The 19,869-nt window shown below is 38.8% G+C and overlaps 1 protein-coding gene across 1 annotated transcript in view; it reads left to right on the forward strand.

Annotated features, from left to right (window-relative positions):
• LOC135101032 (uncharacterized) overlaps nucleotides 1–19,869 on the forward strand; it is a 29,435-nt gene continuing 9,566 nt past the window's right edge. Inside the window, exons 1-2 of the mRNA XM_064004606.1 lie at nucleotides 1–182; nucleotides 6,116–8,128. Of these exons, the coding sequence (XP_063860676.1) occupies nucleotides 6,173–8,128 (1,956 nt within the window). The 5' untranslated portion in view covers nucleotides 1–182; nucleotides 6,116–6,172. The remainder of the gene's footprint in view (nucleotides 183–6,115; nucleotides 8,129–19,869) is intronic.

Raw genomic sequence — 19,869 nt, forward strand, 5'->3', positions numbered from 1 at the left:
TGCATTCATAAACGACTCTATTCACCAGTTAAAAGTTCGGAGCTTCAACCGATGTTCCGTTGTCGATAACCCTCGAGTTCCTGGCAATAGCTTGTCTGTTCCATCATTTTGCTCTTCGTGGGGAGGCTCCGTGACTCTGGATTCCCTCATCCAACGTTTTAGTGTCTAAGAAGTAACTGAAGGTATGTAATATTCACACCAGACTGTTAGAGTTGCAACACATTCATGTTTTTACCAGCCACGGAGATCATAGAGACTATATTCTGAAGTACTATTGCCCTCACCTCGACTACTTTTAATAGGTCGAGTTGAAGTGACAGCGGTGTTTTCAAGACGTTTTTATGGTTCTAGTGATACTCTTGAGAACATTATTAAAAACCCTGTAATCACCTCTATGGCCTTAGAAAATAGTTATGATGAGAGAGCTTGCAAAGTGTTTTTGAATACGGTATATGCCATGACTTACGTTGCTCATAAATTCGGTAAATTTATAGTTTAAGCCATTACACACTACGTGGTAATAACCTACCTCATTTTGTTCTTCTCACTATTCACATCATTTTTAATGATTACACTACTTGTCGGAAATTAATAATAACGCCACAATAGGCGCCAATAGGCACAGCGCTCTCAACTTTTTCTAAGTCCACAGGTAAACATAAATGGGTAAATTTATAGTTTAAGCCAATGTCCCCAATCGCTACCCACGGCCCCCCAATCCCTCAAGCAAGCTTGGGGCCTGTGGGGAACCGGGGGTTTTGGGGGGGGAGCCATATACGAGTGATATATGGACTTAAAAAATCTAGGGAAATTTCCCCAAAATCTAGAGAAATCTAGGGAAATTTCTCTAAATCTACGGAAATTCTCTATATCTAGGAAAATACCCAATCTCTCCCTCTCGCAATTTGACAAGACATTGAGAAGCACCTAATTTAATCTAACCTAACCCTAACCTAACCCTAACCTAACCTAACCTAACAACTGAAGTTCAGGCAACAATACACCATTTATGTTTACCTGTGGACTTAGAAAAAGTTGAGAGCGCTTTGCATTCCAAGGCCTATTGTGGCGTTATTATTAATTTCCGACAAGTAGTGTAATCATTAGAAATGATGTGAATAGTGAAAACAAAATGAGGTAGGTTATTACCACGTAGTGTGTAATGGCTTAAACTATAATAATACCATAAATTCTTATGAAACTTGGAAGTAGTCGTCCGACTTGAACACTCTTTTTTTCTAGTGTTTTTTTTTTTTTTTTTCGTTTTCCCGCTTTTTCCGTTTTTTTCTTTTTTTTTTTTCCCCTAGTGAGTTTGGTAAGATTAATTTTCATACACGTCAATCTCACACACTGTTATAATGTTATGGCAATATTCTTTTCAGTGTATGGTGTTAATAGCTATGTGCTCCGTAATGAAATTAAAAATGTCAAGCGATTTTCGTATCTAGGTATTCAACCTGCCTTGTGTGCCGTGGTATCTTTTACTTCGTATGACATTCGATCGCTGAGTGGACATCCTGTCAAGTACTGCAGCGCTCCAGCGCGCTTGTCACTTTGCACCGTCAATCTCCCTACTACAAGGAAAGCTAGCCTATCATGCCATCTAGCTGACGCGGGCTAAATAAGTAAAAAGAAGCCCACAAGGGCCCAGTCTACTGTCGAAAGGAAAGACCGAAGATGACGCTTGGTTGTTCTTGTAAATATCATGTTAATATTTAAAACGTTAAATCTCAAATAATAGAAAATAAATTATTTACTTTTTAAATCGATGCATAAAAACTCTAGCTAATGCGGATTAAGAATGAAAGGGCTCAATATGCACACACTGGAAGCATTCAAACATAACTACTCGTTGTTTTTATTGTTCTTTTATGCGTTATTAGATAAGCTTTGTGTAATTTGTGGATCGCATAAAGTTCCTAAAGGCAAGTGACAAACCCTAAGCTAGCAGCAGTGTGCTCATAACCCTCATAACCGCCTTTTCTTCACGAACATCACACGTAGAATTAACATCACTGTGACATCAATGTCGCTAGAGAACAAACCATCACTCAATAAAGTCATTCATTATTATGGTATTTGATAGAGTGAAAAGACAAGGGCACCAAACAATCGGGAAACTGCCTGTGTGTGCATGCCGCATGGCAAGGGGGCAGTCATCCAGCATGTGTCGCAAGATCGACGGACAAGAGCACGGAAATATTGGTCCGATGTGATGAACGCCTCCACAGAGCACTTGCCTCGTGCGGGCCTTTCTTAATTAATGCTGAACTCGCTCGTCATTAATACTGTATATGGTGTGTGATTTATTTGTTCCCATTTTGTTGCACATTACCAATTTTCAATTTGCCTCCTAATGTATGTTTTTAGGGGGAAGTCTTTCTATGTACAAATATCAAATAAGTAATACATGTCCATCATAATTTCACACATGGCTTGTAGAAATCGTGATAGGTAAGAGGGCATGAAGACTTCAGCAGACCATTAGACCAGTAATCATTATGGGGTCAGTAATTCGGAAGCACCCCATTCTTTGAATTTTCTGGAGTCTTTAATGTGGAGCCACAATATAACTAAATCCAATAATCTAACAGTGCCATGGGTCCTGAAAAGTTGCTTTTCCATATAGAATGTTTTTCAATCCTAGCATCCTATGTCCATTTTTTTTTTTCTAGATATGATTATATGGGTATAGCCTCAACTTATTGGAAAACTATTTCCTTGCATAGCTGCAAAAAGAGCTCATGCACAAATTCTTAAACTTTGAGGCCTATCAGTCTAAATCATATTCTTTAAACCACTGGAATATATTGTATTTATTAAGAAATATTGGTTTTATTGAAGATAACAACATCTAGTTTGGATTCAAGTCTGGAAGATCTTCAGTGGACCACCTAGTGGTCACATAAATTAGTACATCACTTGTTGGTATGGGCTCAAATAGCACATTTAAACCTGCTTAGCTTTGAGCTTTTTTTAAATCCATTACCAGATGGATAACCTAGGTTATCACCATATCCTTTGGTAAAAGGAAAACTTTCCTGCATCAAGTTATTTTTTAACTAGTTCTCTATGAATGGCATCATAAGTCAGCACTTAACTATTTATATTATTAGTACTATTGCACTTTACAGTTAAATGGTTAAGTTAGTTCAATTCTGTCTCTAATATTTGTCAACCACCATGGGGGGGCACATCATACATGCATATACATGTTTGATTTCCAGCTCTGGTAAATTTTTACTCATTCACCAGTCTCTCTATTCCAGAGGAAACTATTTTTTTCTGGTAATTTTCATCCAGTTTTGAATTACCTGCTTTTTTCTCCAACAAATCACGTTTTTATTTCCTATCCCTGCCTCACACCCCATCCCCTCAGAAACTAATGATTTGCAATAAAGACAAAAAGCAGATTAATAAAAAAACTGAATAATGTACCAGAAAAAAAAAAGCCATGTTGAGACTGGTGAAAGAGTAAAAGAATACCCCAGCTTTTTTGATAAGTTCATTCCTGTACCAAGAGCTATAACCTGGAACAACATGTTTAACTCAGCCAGTTTCTGGGGTCTGCAGTTTGCCTCAAGCATATTCATAAATTAAGTTCACTTGTGGTCTTGAAACATGGACTGTGATGGAAACATTATTTATTATACATCCTCTCATAAGAAACATGTTAAATAGTAAAAGAAAAGTAGATTTCACCAACATACAGTATTGTTTGCCAAAGGAAATCCATTTGTCCAAGAAAATGTTTCTTGTATAATATTGGCTTGAGTTAAGTGTGTGGGTGAGGCAAGTGGATATACATTGCTGTGAGGTGAGGCTGCTGTCTCCAACACCCTGAATGTCTGCTTTTTACTGTCACTGTCGCACTTTGTTTCATCCCCATTCTTCCCATCATTCTTTACTGTTTTTTGTTGCTGTTAATTCTTTTGTGTGTGCGTGTGTGTGTGCGTGTGTGCGTGCGTGTGTATTTACCTAGTTATATTTACCTAGTTGTATTGTACACTAGTTATATTTACCTAGTTGTATTGTACAGGGCATGAGCCAAAACTCATTTTGTCCTGTCTCCATAACCATATTTATCCAGTTTCTCTTTAAACATGTGTACACTGTTTGCCACAACCACCTCTTCCTTCAAATCATTTCAGATTTCAGTAGTTCTATACAGGAAGCTGCATTTCTTGATGTCACTTGAACATGCACTCTTCTTTATTTTCTTCCTATGCCCCCTTGTCCATCTCTCTCCCTCCTCCATCTGTGGTTCAGTCATTTCTGGCTTTTCTTTCTATATTGTTTACTAATATGTACATTGTTATCAGGTCTCCTCTTTCTCTTCTCTCTTGTAGTGTTGGTAAACCCATCTCTTGAATTCTTTCTTTATAACTTAAGTCTTTCAATTCTGGTACTATCTTTGTCATTTTCCTCTGTATTCTTTCCAGTTTCCATGCATTTTTTTTTCTATGCGAATCTCAAACTACTGCTGTGTATTCTAATTTAGGATATATCATGCTTGCTATAATATTCTTCATTATTTCTTAATCCAGATAGTTAAACGTCACATTAATGTTTGTCTAAAGCTTTATGTAGGGGCCGAATATCCCGTTTATGTGTCTTTCAGGTGATAGTGTGTCCAGAATCATTACTCCCAAATGTTTTTCTTCATAACTTTTCATTATTATTTCTCCTCCCATAATTCCATAAAGGTCTCTTCACTTTTTTCCTATTTCAAACATGTAGCATTTTCTGGGGTTAAATTCTAGTTTCCATCTTTGGCTCCATGCATGTATCTTGTCAATATCCTTTTGTAACTCCCTACAGTCATTTTCATCCTTTATTATTTTCATTATTTTTACATCCTCAGTAAACAGCTTTATATAACTATTTAGATCCTCTGTCATATATTTGAAACATAATAAGTGCCAACAGAGATCCTTGCAGTACCCAACTTGTCACTTTGCACCAGCTTGAATTAGTGTCTCTGATTACTGTTCTCATTTCCCTCCCTTGTAAATGATTATCCATCCATTTCAATGTTGCTCCCTTTAGTCCTCCTCCATTTTCTAAATTCCACGCAAGACTTTTGTGCAAAACTTTATCGAATGCTTTTTTGAGATCCAGGTCTACCACATCAACCCATCCATCCCTCGTGCACTCCATCTATTACTCTCATATAAAAGCTTAGTAGATTTGTGACACAAGATCTCCCTTTCCAGAATCCAAATTGCTTTTCTGTAATTATCTTTTCATCATCTAGATATTTCACCCATCTGTCTTTAATTACTATTTCACAAAGCTTGCTTTTCTATTTTCTTTCATTCTGTTTCTAGGAACAAGTACTGCACCTCTTTCACTATCATCTGAGCATCACATCCACTCCATTTCTCATTTCACCTGTGATATACTCCTACGCTTTACATTTATTTCCACTTTCACTTAGTTCTTAATGCTGAAATACATCTCGATCAAGTCTAATCCATTTACTCTATCACACCATGTTCAGCACTTGTTACACTAGTAATTTCAGCTGTTTATTTTAGTTGTTGCTGTTCCTTAACCTGTAAAGATTAAAATCTTTCATCACCTTATGAGTGAACTAAAAGGAATTCGATCTAATCTATTATTGTGGGAAGAAAAATCTATTATTGTGGGGTCAAAGAGAGTGGATATGAGAAGACACAAATTGAGAAAGGGAAGATGTTTGAATGACAAAAAAGTATAGCTTCTCCTATAGAAACGTATATACCTGAATAAACTAGATGCATATACAAATACAAGGAGTGTAAATCAATGAAAGAGACTTGGATAAAATATGTAGATACAGAAACAGGACAAGATAAATGTAGCTAAGATCCTGAATACTACAACTGGGTAAATACACCTTACATCTTTTATTTTATTCTCTAGTTATACAAAACAAAAGTAGTGAATGGAGTGATATGAAAAATAGAAACCAAGAATGAGAAATATTCAATACATATAACCTTTTGTAAATAAGCCAGTTGTTTTGTTATAGAAAATAGTGACAAATGTAATCCTTGGAACTTGGATGCTTCTGTAGATTATGAAGTTAGGTAGTTTTTTTGTAAATATTTAACATAAAATGTCTGTTCAGGTCCTGGAAACGTGACTGGAGCCAAAAGTTGCAACTGGAACTGACTACTACTTCAGAATGTCAACTACAAAGTCAAGTTCAACCTTATTGGGAGATGTGGCCCCCATGCCCTTCACACATGACCTCTGGACTTCTGAGATGGTCTTGTCAAGGCCTAGCAACTCTTTTACAATAAACTCGTCCTTACCACTCCAAAATAGTGGCTTATTTTACACACCAGGATTACTTAACATGTCCAACATTTCAGTGCTTGAGACACAAGTACAGCTTCAACAACAAATTCAGCCAGTGAAAGGATATTCTTTACTACCAGAGCATTCAGCGTATGTAAGAGACCCTGCAAATGCATTCCCAAGATATCATAACTTACCTCAGATGGTGGAAAGAACTGCTGCTCAGTTACCAGGGCAGGCTTCAGGGCACGAGTCATCAAGTCAAAGGCCACCAGGGAATATATGGGACATGCTTGTGAGCCTGCTTGGAACAGAACAAAGCCGCAATTCTGCTAAAAGTGCAGAAAATATTTCCACATCCTATCTGAATGAAGAATGCTACATTGGCAAGGCTGATGCTTATGTGACCTCTCATCAGGCAAGCCACAGTCAGAAACAACTTAGTGTGAATAGCTACAGTACCAGTACAGTACCAGTAATTTCAACAGATGTTGCATATCAAAATTTAGTCAGGGTTCTGGAAAGTGATGTTCAACCGACTACTAAACCAAGCATTCTGATGATGGAAAACTGTAGTGAAAATGTTTATAGTCACTTATTTCACACAGAAATCAAAGATGGTCAGTGTGCACCTGACCGTGAAGAAAAGACAGAGGTTGGTCCTCTCTGTGCTTCAGAATCTTTATCCAAAACTCCTCTTATAGCTTCAGAAGGAAGAGTTATTGTTTCCAAAAGCAGTGATATAATGTCTAATAGAAACAATGAAACTAATATATTTAGTATATTTAAAAGAGCTAACAATGTAGTACCTGTTAACAATAGAGAAGACCAACTACCAGCAGCTTCAGTGCAGATCACAACAATAATGCAAGAAAAGTCCATTAATCCAAAATCATCTACATCTATGGTAGTAAAAAAGCAACAGGCTTTTCAGAAGCAAAGAAAGAAACCAAGGAAAACAAAACTGTATGGGAAAGTAAGCACTGAAGCTAAGAATAAGTTATTTTTTGTGAAGCCTGAAGCTGTAGAGGAAATTACTAAAGAAAAATCTGAGAGATGTCTTTCAGTGCATCCAGGCTTTGAACAGACTGCTATAAATGAACAATGTATAGAAGAAACAGTGATGCCACTGCCCAGAACAGTTGAGAGTACATCACTGAGCAAGATTACATCCATCAATTTGCAGTGTTGGGATGAAGAAAAAGAAATCTTGATGTGGACAGACACAATGATAAAATTTCTGAATTCACTTCCAAAAAGTGAAAGATTATATTCAATACAGGTGAAAAACCAGAGAGATGAAAGTAACCCCCAAGATACTGTGATAATTAAACTTGATGCACAACTTGGACTATCATTAGAAAGTGGGTTTGGTCTTGACAGTAATGTAAATTCAATTTTTGGACATGTGGCAAGTTTAAAAAAAAATCCACACATCACTGGATTGCTTCTGTTGGCTGAAGGTCCCAAATTACAGAATGTTTTGTCAAAATATTCAGAAGTGTTACATATGTTAGATTCAAGGAACATCAGAGATGAAGTGAACTCAACAAAACCTTTGGTAAAAATTTCAAAATCTTTGAAAGTTTATGAAGGAGGCACTTCTCCAGTCTGCAAAAAAAGCAAATCTCTTGCACTCCAAGTGGACTTTACTGGGATAGTGCACCATGATAAATTTATGGAAAGCCAAGAGGGACCCAGTGTTAACAGCCCTACACAGGCACGCCTACAGGCAGCGGAAGGAGACTCAAGCCAGTCTGCAGTAACGGTGGAGGAGACTGTTCCTCCACAGGAACAATTGAAATTGTTACTCCATTCTGGTCATTGTCAACTACCAGAGGTATGGCTTTCAAAATAAGTTTTTGAGCTTTCTTGTGTACTTATGCTATCTTGAAAAAATCCGTGATTAATGTAAGGTAGACAAGTAGTCGACAAGTGGTCTTTATATACTATGAGTACATGTTCTTTTTACAGATTCCATTGACTCTAGACAAGTAATTAGGTAAAAGTGGAAACTACATTGTGAATTCAAGGAAATATTACTTTTAATGTTAGGAATCTGTGGAGGAAAGACGTGTTAGTTGAAAAGCTAATTACTTCTCATGTAGGAATCTGAGGAAGAAAAAACAGGTGGCATGAAACAAATTATATTTAATGTTAAAAATATGTAGAGAAAAAACATGAGAGTTGTTAAATTGATTAGTTTTAATGTTGGGAATCTATGGGGAAAAAAATGGGATTTGGGAAACTTTTAATGTCGGATATCTATGTAAGAAAAACATTTGTGAAACTACCTTTCAGTCAGTTTTATATTTGTTTTACTCTTTCTTTTTTTTCTTTTCTAAACACCCATCCTCCTCCTACAGCCTCTCTTCACAAAACTTTCACATATTTCACTTGTACTCCGTTCATCCTACTATCTCCTCCCACAGCCTCTCTGCACATAACTTTCACATATTTCACTTGTAATCAGTTCACCTTACTAATTCAGTATGCATTACTTTCATTCTTTCCACTGTTAACAAATTTGAATCTTTTATATTTGAATACTTGACTTTCTGAAGTTAGTAGAATGGAAAGTAAGTTGGCTTGTGTGTGTGTGTGTGTGTGTGTGTTATTCACCCTTGGTCATCTGCTGATCTTGTCATGGCCAGTCATTCCCTTTATGGAAAGAACTCAGAGCTCATGGTGACTAATCTTTAAACAGAAACCCCTCACACACCACATGCCAAGAAAGCAGCTTACATTCCATACCTAATTGCAGTTAGGTGAACAGGAGCAATACACATCAAAAGGCTTGCCCATCTATCTGCCTTATCACTCGTAGGGTTTAAATCCAGGCCTCGTCAGCTGTGAGCTGTGTCTGCTAAGCATTACATTGTGGTGCCTGTATTTACCTAGTTGTGACATACAGGAAAAGAGCTATGCTCATGCTGTCTCATCTTCATATCTATTTTTATCTGTCTTAAATTTGTTTACTGTATTTGCATCAATGACTTCCCTGCCCAAATTGTTCCACATCTCCACAGTTCTATGTGGGAAGCTATTTTTCTTAATATCTTGTCTACAAGCATCTGTTTTCAGTTTTCTGTTGTGTCCCCTTGAGACTCTTGTATCCCATGTCACCAAGTCTTCCCTATCCAACTTTTCCACTCCAGTCATTACTCTGTACAATGTGATCAAATCACCTGTCTCTCTCTCTCTTCTCTGCTCTAATGCTATAAGACTCAATTTTGACAGTCTTTCTTTGTATGGTAGTTCCCTTAAACTTGAAGGTAACTTTGTGGCTGTTCTTTGTATCCTTTCCAATTTTCTCATAAATTTCTTGGCACTAGGTAACCATACCAGAGATGCATAATCCAGTCTTGGGTGTATCATAGTTGCAATCAATTCTTAGATAATTTCTTCATCCAGATATGTAAATGCTGTCCTTATGTTTCTCAGTAGGTTATATGTTTCACCTGTAATCTTGTTTCTCTAGCAACAGCTTATTAATTATTACTCCAAGTCTTTTCTTCTCTTCTTTTCTTGATTCTCTCATTTCTCAATGAATAATTTCCCATCTGTCTCTTGCCATTCATGCCAAATTCTATCGCATTGCATTTCTTTGCATTGAATTCCATTTGCTAATTTTGGCTTTTTTTTCTCTCTCAATAACTTGATATCTGCAAATAAGTTTACGTTACTGGTTATTCCTTCTGGCTCATTATTGACCGGCATTACCCAGGTAAAATTTATCACAGAAAATTTGACCACGTACTGAAGGAATCAGTAGGTTGATGTGATTCAACTCCAAGCTGATAATGGATACCCCATTTATACCTTTCCTCATCATAAAAAATCCAAGCTAACAATGAATGCTTGGCGCCACCGTTAAAAATGGGTTATGGTAAACCTGGCACCACCATCAAGAATTGGGTTATGGTGACAGATTTGCCTGAATGATCTAAAAGTTTTGGGTTGGAATTAGTTAAGACATAGCCTTTGTCACTCCCTGGATCAAGGGGGACCTCCCTACCAAATTTCATCACAATCAGTTCAATGGTTTTTCCATGAAAAGTGGACACACACACACACACACACACACACACACACACACACACACACACACACACACACACACACACACAATGACTGACTGACTGACTGTGTGTTTTATTATATGAGATGTACACAACAAACATTACTGGTACCAACACAGTCCCTAGTGGAACCCCACTTAAAAATTTCTTCCAGGTTGACCTTTGATCCTTGATTACTGCTCTCCTCTCTGTACCTTCCAAGAAGTTCTCCACCCACTTTAGCGGCACTTCTTGCAATTCTCCAAAAATCTTAAGTTTCCATAACAGCCTATTTTGTCAAACACTTTTTTTTGAGATTCAAATAAATGCAGTCTGCCCAAGCCGCGCTCACCAGTACAATGTCTGTAACTTGTGAATAGAAATTCAATAGATTTGTAGTACATGATCTTCCTCCTCAACAACCAAATTCTCTGTTTGTCATTACATTGTTTTCTTCCAAATACCGTATTTGCTGGCGCATTAAGACACACTTTTTTTTTTTTTAAAAGTATGACAATTACCGTGTGTCTAATTTTTTTTCTTCTTTTATGTAGGAAGGACACTGGCCAAGGGCAACAAAAATCTAATAAAAAAAAATGCCCACTGAAATGCCAGTCCCATAAAAGGGTCAAAGCAGTGGTCAAAAATTGATGAATAAGTGTCTTGAAACCTCCCTCTTGAAAGAATTCAAGTCATAGGAAGGTGGAAATACAGAAGCAGGCAGGGAGTTCCAGAGTTTACCAGAAAAATGGATGAATGATTGAGAATACTGGTTAACTCTTGCATTAGAGAGGTGGACAGAATAGGGATGAGAGGAAGAAGAAAGTCTTGTGCAGCAAGGCCATGGGAGGAGGGGAGGCATGCAGTTAGCAAGATCAGAAGAGCAGTTAGCATGAAAATAGCGGTAGAAGACAACTAGATATGCAACATTGCGGCAGTGAGAGAGAGGCTGAAGACGGTCAGTTAGAGGAGAGGAGTTGATGAGATGAAAAGCTTTTGATTCCACCCTGTCTAGAAGAGCAGTATGAGTGGAACCCCCCAGATGCGTAGTACAGATGCCTATGCCTGTAAACCTGTAAGGCCTATAGGTGTAGAACTGAAGCATTAGTAAATGTACACTAAGCACAAATATTGTTACTAATAGTATTATTACTACTAATTCTCTCTCTCTCTCTCTCTCTCTCTCTCTCTCTCTCTCTCTCTCTCTCTCTCTCTCTCTCTCTCTCTCTCTCTCTCTCTCTCTCTCTCTCTCTCTCTCTCTCTCTCATGCCCTTGTCCCTTATCTCTGACAAATAAGGGGGAGGGGAGGTGACAGGAGGGAGGTTTGAGACAAGACAAAAGAGGAAGGAAGAGGAAAAGAAAAAGGGGGTAGGGACATAGCTGGGGAAGTAGAGTACATGGGATAAGGAAGTGGAGGAAGGGTGAAGGAAGAGGATGGGAGGATGGGGAGAAAGTAGAAAGAATAAATATAAGCAGTAAGGATGAAGAATGAATGAAGAATTAGAGGGAGAGAGGAAGTACTGAGAAATAAACATTCTCTTTTCCTGTTCTCTGCTCCTTTCCATTTTTATCCATCCATTTCCTTTATATTTATGTTCCATCCATTTTCATTCTCAATCAGTCTCATTCAACTTTGCAATTCTCAGGATTGTTCTTATTCTCTCACACACACACACACACACACACACACACACACACACACACACACACACACACACACACACACACACACACACACACACACACACACACACACACACACACACACACACACACACACACACACACACACACACACACGAGAGAGAGAGAGAGAGAGAGAGAGAGAGAGAGAGAGAGAGAGAGAGAGAGAGAGAGAGAGAGACAAAGACACACACACACACAGACACACACAGACACAGACACACACAGACACACACACACAGACACACACAGACACACACACACAGACACACACAGACACACACAGACACACACACACAGACACACGCAGACACACACACACACAGACACACACACACAGACACACACACACACACACACACACACACACACACACACACACACACACACACACACACACACACACACACACAGACACACACACACACAGACACACACACACACAGACACACACACACACAGACACACACACACACACACACACACACACACACACAGACACACACAGCTGCGCAGACTTGCCTATTTGTGGGTACAGGGTCCGAGGTATTTTCTTAGCCTGGCTCCATACAAAAGTATAAGAAAGTGCACAGTGTGGGGTGGAGTTTTTATGGAAGAAGTAGAAAAAGATCGGAGATGGAATAGATGAAGTGAAAATTGTGGGTGAAAACACCGAATCTAAATCGGTTGTAAACAAAGCGTGATGGCGGCCGCCGCCGCGTCGCCGTCGCCCAGAGGCACACCAAAATTTGAAGGATTTAGTGAAAAGATATACAGGTAGGCAAGTTAAATGCAAGATTATGGAAATTAGAAGAAGAGAATGAAAAGATAAGAGAGGAAATAAGAGGATTGGTGACATTAGTCAGAGGATGGAAAGGAGATAAGGAGAGGGAACTTAAAGACACGAACGACATTGTTGAAGAGCTGGAAGAGTTGAAAGGAAGAGAGTTAAAAAGAGAAAGGGAAAACAAGAAACTGAGAGAGGAAGTGGAAAAGATAGTGGATTTAAATGTAAAGTACAGTGAAGAAATACAAGAACTCAAAAAAGAAAAGGGAAAGTTAAGGAGCATGGTGGAGAAGAAAGAAGTTAGGATAGATGAAGGTAAAATCCAGAGTGAAGTAAAAGGCTTAGTTGAAAAGGAAATGAAAATTTGGAAAGAAGAGAGAGAACAAGAGAAGATAGATATGACAGAAATAATAAGAAAACAGCAAGAAGAACATAATAAAGAGATGGCGAAAAAAGTAGTGAAAATCATTAAGGAAAAAGATAACATAGTAAGGGATACGGTACAAAAAAAGATGTGCCTGATGGTGTTTGGGGATAAAGAGAAGACCATATCAAATAAAGTTCTAAGAGAAAGAGAAGAATTACAAAGAGCAAAAGAAATCACTGGGAAAATTGTAGAAGAAGGAGATGAAACAGATATACAAATAGAAGAAGTGTACAGGATTGGGAAATATTCAGAAGGGGGAAACGTCCCATGAAAATAAGACTTAATACCCAAGCGGCAGCCGAATACATCTTGAGAAGAACGAGTTTGTTAAGAAAGATAGAGGGTATGAAGGATATATATATAAGAAGAGAAATGAATGGGGAGGAAAGAAACAAGGTGAAAGAGTTAAAAGAGGAGGCCAAGACAAAAAACGAAGAGAGAACACAGGAACAGGCAGAAAGGTATATATGGAGAGTGATAGACATGAAAATGAGGAAATGGTGGTTAAAGAATGCAGGGCAAGAAGTAAGACAACAAAGAGAGAACACAAAAGAAATGGGTCCACAATAAATAAAATTAAAGTTATGTATACAAACATAGATGGATTAGTGTCCAGCCAAAGGGAACTAAGATATTATTTACATGAAAAGAAACCAGAAGTGGCATGCATTACGGAAACAAAACTAACAAGGGAGAATAATGTGGAATTTAAAGAAGAAGGATATAACACATGGAGAAGAGACAGAAAGAATAAGGGAGGAGGAGGAGTGATGATTCTAGTAAGAAAAAACATCTTGATAGAAACAGTGGAATATGGTGAAGGGAGGTCAGAAACATTGAGTGTGGAGATCAAGATCCAAGGACAAGAAAGCAGAAAAATTATTGTTGCATACATGCCTCCAAAGACCAACACTTGGGGGACTGATGATTATAAGCACATGCAAAGCAAGTTCATAAAAAGTATAGATGACATGCTAAAGATAAGAAACAAGGTGTTACTAGTAGGAGATTTTAATAGCAAAGAGATAAACTGGGGGGAGATGGAGGTGACAGGGATTGGCAGTACATGGAGTGAAGAATTTTTACAGACTATGATGGTAAACACGATGGATCAATGGGTGAAAGAAAATACTAGGTACAGAGGGGAAGATGAACCATCACTACTAGACTTGGTTTTTACAAAAAAGCCAGAAAATGAACCAAGTATAGAATATTTGTGTCCAGTGGGAAAAAGTGATCATGTGAAGATGGAGATAGAGATCAAAGAAGAAGTGCCAAAATTCAATGAGGAATATAAAAATGAGAGAAAAAATTATGCTAAGGCAGACTTTACAGGGTTAAAGAAATTCTACGGAGAGCTTGATTGGAATGATTTATTAAGAGGTATGGAGGTGCAGAAAAAATATGAAGTGTTTTTAAGCAAGTTTAGAGAAGGTGTTGAAAGATATGTGCCAAGATATAAGGTAAAAGAAAATAAGAAAGTGTGGTTTAATGCAAAGTGTGCAGAGGCAAAAAAGAAGAAGGAGAGGGCATGGAAAAAAATGAGGAAACAATGGAATGAGATAAATAGAGAAGAATACAGGACAGCTAGAAATGATTATGTTAAAATAAGAAGAGAAGAAGAAAGAAATTTTGAAAGAGATGTAGTTGGAAAGTGTAAAGAAGAACCCAAACTTTTCTATAGATATGTAAATGGAAAAATAAAGCATAGAGATACCATTACAAAGCTGAAGAAAAATGGAGAAATTTATTAAACACACAAGAGATGGCTGAGATACTGAATAAAAGCTTTAAGTCTGTATTTACAAGAGAAACTGTCTTTGCATCACTGGGAGATGAGGAACAACAGAAAGGAATAGCAAACATACAAGTGGAAAGAAAATAAATTAAAAGACTACTGGAAGAGCTAGATACTAGGAAGGTGATGGGACCAGACAAAGTAAATGGATGGATATTGAAAGAATGTAGAGAGGAATTGGAAGAACCAACATGGGAGATAATTAACAGTTCTTTGAAGGAGGGAAAAGTACCAAAGGAATGCAAGAGAGCAAATATAGTACCGTTATACAAAAGAGGTAATAAAATGGAACCACTGAATTACAGACCAGTCTCACTCACGAGTATTGTAAGTAAACTCTGTGAAATAGTCATTAAAAACAGATGGGTGCAATATCTTGAACAAGAAAATATAATAACAGAAAAACAATTCGGTTTCAGGAAAGAGAGATCTTGCGTAACAAACTTACTGAGCTTTTATACAAGAGTAATAGATAAACTACAAGAGAGAGATGGTTGAGTTGATGCAGTCTATTTAGATCTGAAAAAAGCTTTTGATACAGTTCCACATAAAAGTCTTGTATGGAAACTGGAACATCGAGGAGGGCTAAAAGGAAAAATACTTAAGTGGATGAAGGATTATCTCCAAGGTAGGGAAATGAGCACAGTAATCAGAGATAATAAATCAAGTTGGTGCGAAGTAACAAGCGGAGTACCACAAGGGTCTGTCTTGGCACCTATAATGTTTCAGGTCTATATAAATGATATGACTGTGGGTTTAAATAGCTACATTATCATGTTTGCAGATGATGCAAAATTGATGAAAGTAATAAAGAACCAAGAGGATTGTGAGGAACTACAGAGGGATATTGATAGAATTTATGAATGGAGTAAACGATGGAAATTAGAATTCAATATAAAAAAGTGCCATGTAATGGAGATGGGAAGAAGTAAAAGGAGACCTTCATGGGAGTATAAGATGGGAGGAATCACAATACGAAAGAGCAAAGAATAAAAAGACTTGGGAGTAATAATTCAAGACACGCTATCTCCAGAAAAACACATCATTGGAATATTTGGCTCTACATATAATTTGCTAGCAAATATCAGGGTGGCATTTAATTACCTAGACAAAGAAATGATGAAGAAAATCATAACACACATGATATGCCCCAAACTGGAATACGCAGCAGTGGTATGGTCCCCACACAAGAAGAAAGATATAAGGAAATTGGAAAGAATACAAAGAACAGCTACGAAAATGATACCTGAATTGGAAGACCTAAGTTACGAGGAAAGACTGGAAGAAATTGGATTACCAACACTGCAAGAAAGAAGGGAAAGAGGAGACCTGATAACAATGTTCAAATTAGTAAATGGCATGGAGAAGATAGACAGAGATGACCTAGTTGTAAAAGTGGAGGAAGGAGATAGACGTACAAGGGGACATATGAAGAAATTAAAAAAGAATCATTGTTTGGGAGATATTAAGAAATACAGCTTTCCGCATCGAACGGTTGAAATATGGAATAACTTAAAAGAAGAGGTGGTTGCGGCAAAGAGTGTGCACATGTTTAAAGAGAAATTGGACAAATTCAGGTATGGAGACAGGACTAATTGAGCTTTGGCTCGGACCCTGTACTATACAACTAGGTAAATACAACTAGGTAAATACACAGACACAGACACAGACACACACACACAGACACAGACACACACACAGACACAGACACACACACAGACACAGACACACACACAGACACAGACACACACACAGACACACACACAGACACAGGCACACAGACACACACACACAGGCACACAGACACACACAGACACACACACACACACACACACACACACACACACACACACACACACACACACACACACACAGACACACACACACACACTCACACACACACACACACACACACACACACACACACACACTCAGACACACACACACTCAGACACACACACACACACACACACACACTCAGACACACACACAGACACACACACACACACAGAAACACACACACACACACAGAAACACACACACACACACACAGAAACACACAGACACACACACACAGACACACACACACAGACACACACACACAGACACACAGACACACACACACACACACACACACACACACACACACACACACACACACACACACACACACATAAACACACATACAGACACACACACACACATACACACACATACAGACACACACACACACATACACACACACACATACAGACACATACAGACACACACACAGACACACACACACACATACAGACACATACAGACACACACACAGACACACACACACACACATACAGACACACACACATAAAAGGAGGAGGCAGTAGACACCTGCCAAAACGATAATTACTCCCAGTGAGGTCTAAAGCACTGTTCAGGGGGTGCTGTGAACTTATCATTAAACCCAGCTGTGACCTCACTGAACGTTTCCCTTTGTGTCTCACAACACAAGGGGGCAGTCACAGCCTGCCCTCCAAAGACAACTCTCTTCCTCCACACAAAACTACAAGCACCTAATAACACCCACACCCTTCACTCAAAAATTTTAAAATCATCATGGCGACTCCTACACCAGCCTCGGAGTCCCCATCTGGGGAGGGGACCATAAATGTCCCCAGGTCGGACTGCCTTTCTGTCGACGACCCTAAGTGTCTTGACACCCCCCTCAACTTTTTCTTCATTAACTTCTGCAACATTTGCGGTCTAAGATCTAATTTTCAATCTGTAGAACACCACCTCTCCTCTTCTAAACCTCATCTTCTTTTCCTCACTGAAACTCAGGTGTCTTGAGGCAACTGACTTTTCTGTTCCCTCCTACTTTCTCTATCCTCATTTTCGATCCAAAGCTGGATGTTGCGTTTATGTGCACAACGATTTAACCTGCTCTCATGCCCATGCTCTTGAATCTTTTGAGTTTTCCACCATCTGGCTATGGCTACAGAGTCACTCTTAAACTAAATTTATCTGTGCTGTATATCTTACCTAACTCCTCTGACTATAAGAAATTCTTTGACTACTTAACTTCCAAAGTGGAGCACATTCTGACCCTCTTCCCTTTTGCAGAGATCTCCATTCTTGGAGATTTCAATGTTCACCACCAGCTTTGGCTTTCCTCTCCCTTCACTGACCATCCTGGTGAACTAGCCTACAACTTTGCTATCCTCCATGACCTAGAGCAATTGGTGCAACACCCTACTCGCATTCCTGACTGTCTTGGAGATACGCCCAACATTCTTGACCTTTTCCTGACCTCTAATCCTTCTGTTTATGCTGTCACCCTTTCTTCTCCGTTGGGCTCCTCCGATCACAATCTCATATCTTTATCTTGTCCTATCACTCCAATCCCTCCTCAGGATCCCCCTAAGCGAAGGTGCCTCTGGCGTTTTGCCTCTGCCAGTTGGGGGGACCTGAGGAGGTATTTTGCTGATTTTCCTTGGAATGACTACTGCTTCCGTGTCAGAGACCCGTCTTTGTGTGCTGAGCGCATAACAGAGGTGATAGTGTCTGGCATGGAGGTGTACATTCCTCACTCTTTTTTTCGTCCTAAACCTTCTAAACCTTGGTTTAACACAGCTTGTTCTCGTGCTATACATGATAGAGAGGTGGCCCACAAAAGGTACTTAAGCCTTCCATCACCAGAATCTCATGCACTTTATATTTCTGCCCGGAACCATGCCAAGTCTGTTCTCCAACTAGCCAAAAACTCCTTCATTAACAGAAAATGTCAAAACCTTTCAAGATCTAACTCCCCTTGTGATTTCTGGCATCTACCCAAAAATATCTCCAATAACTTTGCTTCTTCTTCTTTCCCTCCTCTACTTCAACTAATTTTCTTCTTCTTTCCCTCCTCTACTTCAACCAGATGGCACCACTGTTATCACATCTATTTCTAAAGCTGAACTCTTTGCTCAAACCTTTGCTAAAAACTCTACCATGGACGATTCTGGGCTTGTTCCTCCCTCTCATCCACCCTCTGACTACTTCATGCCACGTATTAAAATTCTTTGCAATGATGTTTTCCATGCCCTCGCTGGCCTAAACCCTCGGAAGGCTTATGGACCTGATGGGGTCCCTCCTATTGTTCTCCGAAACTGTGCCTCCGTGCTTGCACCTTGCCTAGTCAAACTCTTTCAGCTCTGTCTGTCAACATCTACCTTTCCTTCTTGCTGGAAGTTTGCCTACATTCAACCTGTTCCTAAAAAGGGTGACCATTCTAATCCCTCAAACTACCATCCTATTGCTTTAATTTCCTGCCTATCTAAAGTTTTTGAGTCTATCCTCAACAGGAAGATTCTTAAACATCTATCACTTCACAACCTTCTATCTGATCACCAGTATGGGTTCCGTCAAGGCCGCTCTACTGGTGATCTTCTGGCTTTCCTTACTGAGTCTTGGTCATCCTCTTTTAGAGATTTTGGTGAAACTTTTGCTGTTGCCTTGGACATATCAAAAGCTTTTGATAGAGTCTGGCACAAAGCTTTGATTTCCAAACTACCCTCCTACGGTTTCTATCCTTCTCTCTGTAACTTCATCTCAAGTTTCCTTTCTGACCGTTCTATTGCTGCTGTGGTAGACGGTCACTGTTCTTCTCCTAAATCTATTAACAGTGGTGTTCCTCAGGGTTCTGTCCTGTCACCAACTCTCTTCTTATTATTCATTAATGATCTTCTAAACCAAACTTCTTGTCCTATCCACTCCTACGCTGATGATACCACCCTGCACTTTTCCACGTCTTTTCATAGACGTCCAACCCTTCAGGAGGTAAACATATCACGCAGGGAAG

This window comes from Scylla paramamosain, chromosome 6 (assembly GCF_035594125.1).
Source record: "Scylla paramamosain isolate STU-SP2022 chromosome 6, ASM3559412v1, whole genome shotgun sequence".
Taxonomy (NCBI): Eukaryota; Metazoa; Arthropoda; class Malacostraca; order Decapoda; family Portunidae; genus Scylla; species Scylla paramamosain.